The following is a 12,488-nucleotide window of genomic DNA, read 5'->3' as shown; positions in this document are numbered from 1 at the left end:
CTTAGTGAACTGTAGGTGAGAAAGTCACTAGTCCAGCACGTCTAATGTCACCGTGCTTATACCGCCTTGCGTGCAGCGGTTCGGTATAATTCCACTTGAGTTAGTATTACTCACTGTGTCCCGTGTGAATTCACTCGGTTAGGTCTGCGGGAGGTTTTCTGTCGTGGCGTCCCACGCTTCAGTCTTTCTCCGCTGTATTTGTATCGGGTCCGGTTATCTGTTTGGATCCCGTCTGTACTCTCGTGGGAGACCTATGTCAGCTGTTTCACTTCCGTGAATTTTACAGCGCTTCTTGGTCTTACGTGAGTAAGTGGATAAGCTTTAGTACATGGCCATGCACCGCTGCGGTGGTTCTTTCACAGGTAATACGCCCAGACGCGTTTCGAGATATCTTATCTCTTCTTCAGTGGGTATGACCTGTGAGCACTGGTCTCGCATTTTATATGTTCTCATCTCAATTGGCTAATTGATTTCACCTGTTTCAAAGCTTGTATGGGAAAATGGAGCCTTGCTTTTCGTTGACCTTTGTTTTTTCCATATGTTGTTTCTACCTAGATCCCCTCTTTCGGTGGCAATTTAGCGATACCTTTCTGATAGTGTCAAGTCTCTCTGTATACATATACGCATACATGTATCAGCTATATAATTGAATATGAGAGATATATGACTACATAAAATACATAAAGCTAAATAGAATACATAAAATAAGGATGTGTCAAAAAAAGGGGACACCTCTTTCCAAGTCTTTTCCTTTATTTGTGTTTTCCTGTTGGCTTGATTCTAGGTAACCCTGACTCCCTCCGTGTCCCCTCACTATTATAGGGTTTTCAGGTGTCACTCATGCATGCAATTTTCTATCATTGGGATCTTTGCATGGGCTGAGTAGTCAGGGAGAGCTCTAGGGCTTTTATAGGGCTTACCCATATGTTCCTTGGTTTGGAATCAAGTCAGTTGGATCTTTATTTGTGACTTCTAGTTTCCTGTAACACCATCCGTGACAATAAATCAGTCATACTGCCTGGTTGGGTTGATCCTGCTAATTAAAATGATGTTTGTCTTGTGAAAATCACTTCCCGCGTTCCTGAGAACAAAGACGTTTATTCTTTATGCAAACAAGGTCTTCAGTGCACAGAGGGGCGGAAATACTGCACTCGATTTTCACAAGACAGGTATCATTTTAGTTAGCAGAGTCATCCCTACCAGCCAGTATACCTGGAGTAGTAGTATTGAGCCTGCTGACAGATCTTCTGTAAGGATTGTTTCCCTCTCCATCCACAGGAGTACACAATAGTGAAGAAGATATCGGGGGACTGTGTGACTCCCATCATCCATCTCCAGGAGTCAGGAGGGCGGAGCAGGACCCCTCACCCCATCACAGAGCCTCCCCCTCACCCCCTGATACATGAGCAGAAGATCCTAGAACTCACCCACAGGATGATGGAGCTGCTAACTGGAGAGGTGACACTGCTGGGAATGCTGGGAAATTCTCCAGTAACAGCACTGGAGGGGTCTGGGTGATGACGGTGTCATTGTGTTGTCAGGTTCCTATAAGGTGTCAGGATGTCACTGTCTATTTCTCCATGGAGGAGTGGGAGTATATAGAAGGACACAAGGATCTGTACAAGGAGGCCATGATGGAGGAGCACCAGCCTCTTATATCACAAGGTAAGAGCCGCCATGTGCAGTGTATACACGTGTGTGCAGTGACATGTAATGGAGGAGCACCAGCCTCTTATATCACAAGGTAAGAGCCGTCATGTGCAGTGTGTACACGTGTGCGCAGTGACATGTAATGGAGGACCACCAGCCTCTTATATCACAAGGTAAGAGCCGTCATGTGCAGTGTATACACGTGTGTGCAGTGACATGTAATGGAGGAGCACCAGCCTCTTATATCACAGGGTAAGAGCCGTCATGTGCAGTGTGTACACGTGTGTGCAGTGACATGTAATGGAGGAGCACCAGCCTCTTATATCACAAGGTAAGAGCCGTCATGTGCAGTGTATACACGTGTGTGCAGTGACATGTAATGGAGGAGCACCAGCCTCTTATATCACAGGGTAAGAGCCGTCATGTGCAGTGTATACACGTGTGTGCAGTGACATGTAATGGAGGAGCACCAGCCTCTTATATCACAAGGTAAGAGCCGTCATGTGCAGTGTATACACGTGTGTGCAGTGACATGTAATGGAGGAGCACCAGCCTCTTATATCACAGGGTAAGAGCCGTCATGTGCAGTGTATACACGTGTGTGCAGTGACATGTAATGGAGGAGCACCAGCCTCTTATATCACAAGGTAAGAGCCGTCATGTGCAGTGTATAATGATTGTAGTGGATGGCACTCCTGTTTATGGTAGTCGGTGCTCAGCGGAAGAGGTCTGTCAGAATATACTTATATAAACCACGGCACTCGATATATTGCAAAATAAGATTCTTTTTTATTTATTGTCCATCCCAAAAGGATCTTTTTGTAAATGCACTGGCCAACGTTTCGGTCTGTTATGACCTTGATCACGGCCTGAAAAATATATAGGTACAACATTTTTTAGTACCTCATAGGTACAATATTAATGGACAATAAGTGGTACAGAAATTGTCAGAGCAAAATAATAGAAAAGTTATATTACAACTTCAGTAGATGTCTATCACAAGTATATAGAATCAATAGAATAAACGAATTAAGTGCGCCATATGGGGCAGGTTGGATAGTGCTTGGCAGAACGTAGAAGTTGTCCGTGTCTTCTTTGTGAGAATTATTGTGGGACCTGTATATAAAAGGGTCATAGAGTATGTAAGTACAGGTTACTCTAATACTGCAATCGACGATGTTGGTTAAAGCAGAACATACTTGTATGGTCATTGACTAGCCTATGAGGGAAATTCACAGAATAATCATGTCAAGGAGGTTTGCAAGTATACAAATGTCATAGGTTTGACATTAAATAGGTAGATATAAATTCTTGTTGTGGGGAACAGTGCAATCGAGCCATATTAATGTAGCTACATATTAGTGTGCCTTGTGGTCAGGATTCACAGAGATAGGTAATAGGGATCAGCGACAAAGCAAAGTATAATTTATCCAGGAAAACACTAATATTGAGCATATATATATATACACAGAGAACGGCTAACAGCGGTGCGTCTGGCATAATGATATAGTATAATATGAGATGTCATGGAGACAGACCTTAGTGCAGGAGACCGGAGATATCAGGGAGGACCTGGTGTGTCCGTGCTCATGTGCAGTGTATACACGTGTGTGCAGTGACATGTAATGGAGGAGCACCAGCTTCTTATATCACAGGGTAAGACCCGTCATGTGCAGTGTATACACGTGTGTGCAGTGACATGTAATGGAGGAGCACCAGCCTCTTATATCACAGGGTAAGACCTGTCATGCAGTATACACACGTGTGCATGTAATAGAGGAGCTACGCAAATCTACAGGCACCTTTAACATCATGTTAGGGCCCTGCATTTGCCTTACAAGTTAAACATAATCATAGGGCTTTATTCACCTGACAGATAGTAAATAGGTGTCGTATTAGCACTGCGATATTCGTGTAAACTGCTTAATGATGACATCATGCACCAGACCACCGCAGCAGGACGCATGTGTTACTGTGAGCTTAGGCAATTGCAACTTATCAGGGACATGTGTCGAGTTCTCCGGCCTCTCAAAGCTACCGCCAGATGTGAGAGTAGAGAAAACATCGAGATCAACTAGGTCATCCCTGATCGCAAAAGCTCATACTGATTCCACAAGAGATGTTGAAAGTGGAACAGCTTACACCTCTTGATCACCGCCCTGTAGCTGTTGAGGACCCACATGGATGAAGTTGCATGGAGAAGGAAGGTGGAGGATGAGGAGCTACGACTGGTGGGGAGGATGTTTAGGAGAAGTTGCTGGTGCAGGGGGAAATGGAGTTTTCCCAGGGACAGCTAGGGGATGAGGCCGATGATGATGATGATGATGATGATAATGACGATGACACTGGCCGTGACCAACCATCTCAATGCAGCTCAGAACATGAAAGCTGTTTGCTTGGTTGCTGACATACTCTCAAGTGTATTGTCATCATCCAGCACAATGATGACTACTGATTTTAGACCCTCACTATAGAAGTTGAACGAGGGAAAGTTTTTCTGATACTGAAAGAGGCTAAATTGTTGGATTACTAGGATATGCTCATTACCCAGCTTGCAGGGCCGGCGCTTCCATAGAGGCAAGGGGGGCAATTGCCCCCGGGCCCCTGAATCCTTAGGGGCCCCCAAGCCCACCACCCGATACCGGCAGGTCACAGGGAGATGAACGCTTCCATTGTGGAAGCGTTCATCTCCATAGTCATCTCCATCCACAGGACAGCGCTACAGATGCCTGGGGAGGGAGAGGCGTCTCCGTTCCCTGTTCCTCTGACCCGCAGCCTATCAGAGGCCGATGCAGGCGGCGCGATGAAGCCTGAGCCGTACAGCGCGGGACATAGGCCGGAAGAGGCCTGCATCGCATCGCTGTGTGATGGAGGTAGGTATAAGTGTTTTTTTTTTTTTTTTGTTTCGCTTTTTTAATACTGGACTTTTACTGCCACATGGGGGGAGCGGAAGTCACTTGATCCTGGCACATAGGTCTGGGGGGTTTGGCACTTGATCCTGGCACATGGATGTGGGGGGTTTGGCACTTGATCCTGGCACATGGGGGGGGGGGGTTTGGCACTTGATCCTGGCACATGGGGGGGTTTGGCACTTGATCCTGGCACATGGATGTGGGGGGTTTGGCACTTGATCCTGGCACATGGGGGGGTTTGGCACTTGTTACTGCCACATTATTATCCTACTCAGGCCACAAAGAAGGGGTATTTTATAAGGGGTACTCTGTGTGGTACTAGTATTATCAGGGGTATTATCTCTTTCTGCAGTATAGTATTGGGGAGCACAGCGGCACAGTATTGGTGGTAGTAGGATGATTTGTCCAGAAGATGGGAGGATGATGGAAAAGTAGTAAACTAAGATATTTTTTTTGTCAAAAATGGCGACAAAATGGTGGTGTGGTCTGAAAGGAGAAGACGAGGACAGAGAACATCTACATCAAAGGAGACGTCACTGGATATAAGATGTATGAGGCACTGTATTTCTGTATTGATAGGGGGGGACGTTAAAGTCAGCAAGTGTCGTGTGCGGGGGCCTTATTGTTTTTTCGCCCCAGGGCCCCATTTCACCTAGAACCGGCCCTGCCAGCTTGCCACCGATTTTGCTGAGCAGACGTCTCCCACCAGGAGGCCTCTTTCTGCTGACTTCCCGCCTTCTTCAAGTAGCGGAAGCCTCATCAATTTTTTGGAACAAAGCAGGTGATAAAATAGAACTAAAACCCCATATTTATTACCCTGATTCTGCAGATTGTAGAATTATCCCATATGTGACCCTAGAGTTCTACTTGAGTCCAATACGAATCTCAGAATTGAAGGAGCACCTTGTAGATTTTAGGGGTCATTATTTTGTAGGACATTTTTCAGGCACCGTTTCAGATTTGCACAGGTGTTGAGGAGCTAAAGCCTAAGCAAAACACCCCTAAAAACCACATTTTGTAAACTATTCCTCTCAAGGAATTAGAATAGTGGGGGATTCCTACCACAGTGGACACCTGAAGCCTATCTACACTACTGGGAGTAGCTATTAGCACAACAGTACTGCTGGACCAGTATTTGGACATTCTCCTTTCCCAACACCCGAAATCGCCCTCCGCTAATAAGAGAATAAGGAAGGAAAACGAGCCCTTATAGCTACTGACTCGGATTCAGCTTGTTTCGGTTGGCCTTTTGTTTTTCTTGGCCATCCTTTGGAAGCTCCAGTTTCAGTGGAAATAGTGCAAAAAAAGTCTGTGTCCCCAAAGGTCTTTTATGGACCTTTTGGGGACAAATTATGTGGCAAATATACCATATTTTTCGCGCTATAAAACCCACCCCCCCCCCCCAAAGTGGGGGGAAAAATAGCAGTGCGTCTTATGGGGCGATTGCTGCGACGGTCCTGTGAATATGCTGAGAGGGAGGAGGGGCTGGGGGCCGGCATCTGTTTCTGTAATGGCAGCGGGGCCCGATGCAGTCACTGTATTCTACTACACCGGGCCCCGCTCACTGTAGTACAGGGGTGTCAAACTCAAATTCATCGGGGGCCGCATCAGCAGTTTGGTCACCCTCAAAGGGCCGGTTGTATCTGTAGGACTATGTGTCCACTCTTTATTATCATAAATTATTGTCACTGCATTCAATTATTACAGTTTTTTTGTAATAATGTAAGTAATAACTAGCTCTGAAAGCCTGACCTGCAAGCGCTGACTGGGGTCACATAGCATTATACTGATTTATGATGCTATGTAACCCTTACAGTTCTGGAATGTGTTGGATAACACTGACATAATGCTGTCAGTGTTATCCAACACATTCCAGAACTGTAAGGGTTACCGTATTTTTCGCCCTATAAGACGCACCGGCCCATAAGACGCACCTAGGTTTTTGAGGAGGAAAGTAAGAAAAAATATATTTTGAACCAAAAGGTGTGCTTTTGGTGGGTTTTGAACTAATTGTGGTCTGTGGGTGGCACTGTTATGGGGGATCTGTGGATGGCACTGTTATGGGGGATCTGTGGGTGACGCACTGTTATGGGGGATTTGTGGGTGACGCACTGTTATGGGGGATCTGTGGGTGACACTTATGGAGGATCTGAGGGTGACACTTATGGGGGATCTGTGGGTGACACTTATGGGGGATCTGTGGGTGACACTTATGGGGGATCTGTGGGTGACACTTATGGGGGATCTGTGGGTGACACTTATGGGGGATCTGTGGGTGACACATATATAGCATCTTATGTTATGTGTCATCCACAGATCCCCTCCATAAGTGTCCCTGTAGTAGGCATCTGCTTTTATAATGACAGCGGGGCCCGTGCAGTGACTATTCTACTACACGGGCCCCGCTCACTGTATAATCGTATCTCTAATAGTTAATGGTTATCGTATGTATATAATCGCATAAGGAGCGCTGTGTATTACCGGTACTTACAACTACAAGCGCTCGCCGAGAGGAGGGAGGAGGCAGGCCGGGAGGACAGGCGCTGGCAGCGTCAGTCATACGTCATGCGCCCACACCGCCTGCTTCATTCATAAAGTGGGAGGCACAGGCGCGTGACGTATGACTCACACTGCCAGCGCCCGTCCTCCCAGCCTGCCTCCTCCCTCCTCTCGGCGAGCGCTTGTAGTTGTAAGTACCGGTAATACACAGCGCTCCTTATTATGCAATTTATTATCACTTCCTGCAGGAAGTGATAATTATTATTATTATTATTATTATTTATTATTATTTAAGCGCCATTCATTCCATAGCGCTGTACATATGATAAGCGGTGCACATACATAACAGACAATTGTACTAATCATAAACAAGATGAGTTACAAACTGGTACAGAAGGAGAGAGGACTCTGCCCGTGAGGGCTTACAATCTACATGGTATGGGAGAAGGACACAGTAGGTGCGGGTTGAGTTGGTCATGGCGGTATAGGGGCAGCAGGGTCACTGGTTGGAGGCTTGTCTGAAGAGGTGGGTTTTCAGGTTTCTTTTGAAGGATTCCACTGTAGGTGAGAGTCTGATATGTTGGGGTAGCGAGTTCCAGAGTATGGGGGATGCACGGGAGAAATCTTGGAGTCGATAATAAAAGGCGAAGGCTGGCGGCGGCCACACGGGCTACGCGGGCCTTGTGTTTGACACCCGTGCTATAATATAATCATATCTAACTTGTGGCTATTGTTAAAGTATTCCAATCATCTTAAATCTTGCGCTGTACTACTTACAACAGACTTCTTGGCAGTCAGGAGGCCGGGCGGGCGGGCACTCGTAGCATAGCTCACTACGCTCACTGCGCCGCCATTTTTTGAATGAAGCAGGCGGTGCAGGCGCAGTGAGCTACGCTACGAGCGCCCGCCCGGCCTCATGGCTGCCAAGAAGTTCGTTGTAAGTAGTACAGCGCTAGATTTAAGATGATTGGAATACTTTAACAATAGCCACAAGTTAGATATGATTATACTACAGTGAGCGGGGCCCGGTGTAGTAGAATACAGTGACTGCACCGGGCCCCGCTGCCATTACAGAAACAGATGCCGGCCCCCATTCACTACACAGGGACACTTATGGGGGATCTGTGGATGACACATAAGATGCTATATATGTGTCATCCACAGATGCCCCCATAACAGTGCCATCCACAGATGCCCCCACAATGATCCCCCATAACAGTGCCATCCACATATGCCCCCATAACGGTGCCATCCACAGATCCACCCATAACGGTGCCATCCACAGATCCCCCCCATAACGGTGCCATCCACAGATCCCCCCATAACGGTGCCATCCACAGATCCCCCCCATAACGGTGCCATCCACAGATCCCCCCATAACGGTGCCATCCACAGATCCCCCCATAACAGTGCCATTTACAGATCCCCCCTATAACAGTGCCATCCACAGATTCCCCCATAACCGTGCCATCCACAGATTCCCCCATAACCGTGCCATCCACAGGTGCCCCATAACAGTGCCATCCACAGACCACCATTACGGTAGTTCAAAACCCACCAAAAGCACACCTTTTGGTAAAAAATTTTTTTTCTTATTCTCCTCCTCAAAAACCCAGGTTCGTCTTATGGGCAGGTGCATCTTATAGGGCAAAAAATACGGTATATATTAAAAGGAAAAAAAAAATCTAACACAATAAAAAATAAATACAAATAAAAGGGAAAGAAAGTGTAAAATATAAATAAAAAAACAAGTCAGTGTCCCCCAGAGGTCTTTTAAAGACCTCTTGGGGGACATATAGTGCTGCAAAAATATATTACATTTTCTTTTTTTTTTCTTTTTTAGCAAAAACATAAATAAATAAATAAAATGCAAGTAAAAAAAAAAACTATAAAAAGGAAACAGTGCAAAATGAAATTGTTCACTGTTATACAGGTCCTTCTAAAAAAATAGCATATTGTGATAAAGTTCATTATTTTCTGTAATGTACTGATAAACATTAGACTTTCATATATTTTAGATTCATTACACACCAACTGAAGTAGTTCAAGCCTTTTATTGTTTTAATATTGATGATTTTGGCATACAGCTCATGAAAACCCAAAATTCCTATCTCAAAAAATTAGCATATCATGAAAAGGTTCTCTAAACGAGCTATTAACCTAATCATCTGAATCAACTAATTAACTCTAAACACCTGCAAAAGATTCCTGAGGCTTTTAAAAACTCCCAGCCTGGTTCAAACGGCAATCATGGGTAAGACTGCCGACCTGACTGCTGTCCAGAAGGCCATCATTGGCACCCTCAAGCAAGAGGGTAAGACACAGAAAGACATTTCTGAAGGAATAGGCTGTTCCCAGAGTGCTGTATCAAGGCCCCTCAGTGGGAAGTCTGTGGGAAGGAAAAAGTGTGGCAGAAAACGCTGCACGACGAGAAGAGGTGACCGGACCCTGAGGAAGATTGTGGAGAAGGACCGATTCCAGACCTTGGGGGACCTGCGGAAGCAGTGGACTGAGTCTGGAGTAGAAACATCCAGAGCCCCCGTGTACAGGCGTGTGCAGGAAATGGGCTACAGGTGCCGCATTCCCCAGAAACAGCGGCAGAAGCGCCTGACCTGGGCTACAGAGAAGCAGCACTGGACTGTTGCATGTCATTCGGAAATCAAGGTGCCAGAGTCTGGAGGAAGACTGGGGAGAGGGAAATGCCAAAATGCCTGAAGTCCAGTGTCAAGTACCCACAGTCGGTGATGGTCTGGGGTGCCATGTCAGCTGCTGGTGTTGGTCCACTGTGTTTTATCAAGGGCAGGGTCAATGCAGCCGCTATCAGGAGATTTTGGAGCACTTCATGCTTCCATCTGCTGAAAAGCTTTATGGAGATGAAGACTTCATTTTTCAGCACGACCTGGCACCTGCTCACAGCGCCAACACCACTGGTAAATGGTTTACTGACCATGGTATTACTGTGCTCAATTGGCCTGCCAACTCTCCTGACCTGAACCCCATAGAGAATCTGTGGGATATTGGGAAGAGAAAGTTGAGAGACGCAAGACCCAACACTCTGGATGAGCTTAAAAGGCTTCTGTCACCCCACAACAGTCTTTTTTTTTTTTTGGCTAGTTACATTCGTTATAGTGCGATATATGAGAATATAATCTTGTCACTTACTTTCATGCGGCCGTTTCTTGAGAAAACAAAGTTTTATAATATGCAAATCCGGTCTCTCAAATGCTGGTAGCCGCCGCACAAAACCGCCCCCTCGTCGTGTTGATTGACAGGGCCAGCCGTGATCTCCTCCTCCGGCCGGCCCTGTCAGTATTTCAAAAATCGCGCGCCTCTGTTCATTCGGCGCAGGCGCTCTGAGATGAGGAGGCTCGTCTCCTCAGAACTCCCTCACTGCGCCTGCGCCGATGACATCACCGAAAGAGAAGACGTCATCGGCGCAGGCGCAGTGAGGGAGTTCTGAGGAGACGAGCCTCCTCATCTCAGAGCGCCTGCGCCGAATGAACAGAGGCGCGCAATTTTTACCAATCATTCCCTTGCCGATTTTTTCAAGAAAAAGAAATCGTGCATTTTCGAATATGACCCCTGCCGCTCATCACTACTCCTAAAGTCAAGTATATTGCAGCCTTCTTATTGGCCCACAAGCTAGAAGCAGGAAGGGATCATGTGTACTGATTTAAAAAAATTAAAAAAAATCGGAAAGAAAAAAAAATCTAATATTCGAAATTGCGAATATATATTTATATATATATATATATATATATAACTATATTCGAAATATTTGCAAATTTTCGAAGTGCCTATATTCGCGATAAAAATTCGAAATTCGAATATTCGTGATTAACACTATAAAAGAAAAAAAAAATGTTAAAAATCCCTGTGTTATGTAATGAAAAGCTGCAAAAGTTATTTTGGTAGTTGAAAAAATAAAAAAGTTACAAGTGTTTGAACCACGTGCTCTAAATCGCAAAAAGTGACTGGTCATTAAGGCCTTTTCAGTCCTGGTCATTAAAGGGTTAATCAATAAGTGCTTTCCCGGCTAGAAAGGCCTCATACACACGCCCGTACCTTTTCTTTCGGTCCGCAGGACACCAGCCATGTGTGTTCTGCATTTTGCAGAACGGAGTAACGGATGCGGACAGCACACGGAGTTCTGTCCGCATCTTTTGCGGCCCCGTTGAAGTGAATGGGTCCGCACCCGACCTGCATAAAAAAATGTGGCTCAGATGCGGACTAAAACAATGGCCGTTTGCGTGAGCCCTCAGGAAAAGTGCTTACTGGTTATTGCAGGGACCTGGGGGTGCAGGAGGTGGTAATAACCAGTAAGTGCCGTCCTCGGCAGTGTAAAGCACTCATTAGTGAGTAGGAGGCAGGAAGGAAACGTCGCCACTTAAAGGGGTTCTGTCACTTAAAAAATGGTTATTAACCTGGCTGACACTAGCGATGTGCTAATGTCAGCTGAACATAACTATATTAGCGCCATCTCACTGCCTGAAGCCTTTATTGAGAAAAACAAACTTTTATAATATGCTAATTAGCCTCTACTTGCAGGGGGGGGACGTTGCCCCTGCTCCTAAAGGCTCCGTTCTCCCACCTCTGGCCATGCACTGCTACGCTAGAATGGCAGGGCCAGGCAGCGTTGGTCTCCTAACTCCGGCCCTGTCTGCAGTGTAAATCTCGCGCCTGCGCCGTCCCGTTCAGTATACGGAACAGGCGCAGTGAGTGAAGGGCGCTCGCCGGCTGCCAGCTTATTCACTGTGCCTGCGCTGAATACCGAACGGCGCAAGATCTCCCCAGTGCACAGGGCCGGCACAGGAGGAGGTAAAGGCTGCCTGGCCCTGTCAATCTAGTGTAGCAGGGCGTGGCCAGAGGTGGGAGAACGGCAACGCCCCCCTGCTCCTAGAGGCTAATTAGCATATTATACAAGTTAGTTTTTCTCAATAACGGCGGCAGGCAGTGAGATGGCACTAATATACAGTTGCAAGAAAAAGTATGTGAACCCTTTGGAATGATATGGATTTCTGCACAAATTGGTCATAAAATGTGATCTGATCTTCATCTAAGTCACAGCAATAGACAATCACAGTCTGCTTAACTAATAACACACAAAGAATTACATGTTACCATGTTTTTATTGAATACACCATGTAAACATTCACAGTGCAGGTGAAAAAGTATGTGAACCCTTGGATTTAATAACTGGTTGAACCTCCTTTGGCAGCAATAACTTCAACCAAACGTTTCCTGCAGTTGCAGATCAGACGTGCACAACGGTCAGGAGTAATTCTTCACCATTCCTCTTTACAGAACTGTTTCGGTTCAGCAATATTCTTGGGATGTCTGGTGTGAATGGCTTTCTTGAGGTCATGCCACAGCATCTCAATCGGGTTGAGGTCGGACTCTGACTGGGCCACTCCAGAAGGTGTATTT

At 46.1% G+C, this 12,488-nt stretch overlaps 1 protein-coding gene and 1 long non-coding RNA gene across 2 annotated transcripts in view; both read left to right on the top strand.

The window, feature by feature from the left end:
• The window catches only part of LOC122938309, a 29,279-nt gene extending 27,949 nt beyond the window's left edge, over window positions 1-1,330 (top strand). The window contains exon 3 of the long non-coding RNA XR_006390002.1: window positions 1,279-1,330. This is a non-coding gene — a long non-coding RNA (uncharacterized LOC122938309). The remainder of the gene's footprint in view (window positions 1-1,278) is intronic.
• Window positions 1,331-1,611: 281 nt separating this feature from the next.
• LOC122938303 (gastrula zinc finger protein XlCGF17.1-like) overlaps window positions 1,612-12,488 on the top strand; it is a 33,253-nt gene continuing 22,376 nt past the window's right edge. Inside the window, exon 1 of the mRNA XM_044293723.1 lies at window positions 1,612-1,665. Within this exon, the coding sequence (XP_044149658.1) occupies window positions 1,632-1,665 (34 nt within the window). The 5' untranslated portion in view covers window positions 1,612-1,631. The remainder of the gene's footprint in view (window positions 1,666-12,488) is intronic.

Source organism: Bufo gargarizans, chromosome 1, assembly GCF_014858855.1.
Source record: "Bufo gargarizans isolate SCDJY-AF-19 chromosome 1, ASM1485885v1, whole genome shotgun sequence".
In the NCBI taxonomy this organism is placed as follows: domain Eukaryota; kingdom Metazoa; phylum Chordata; class Amphibia; order Anura; family Bufonidae; genus Bufo; species Bufo gargarizans.
Note: the sequence above shows the minus strand (reverse complement) of the source record. Positions and strands in the feature narration are given on the sequence as shown.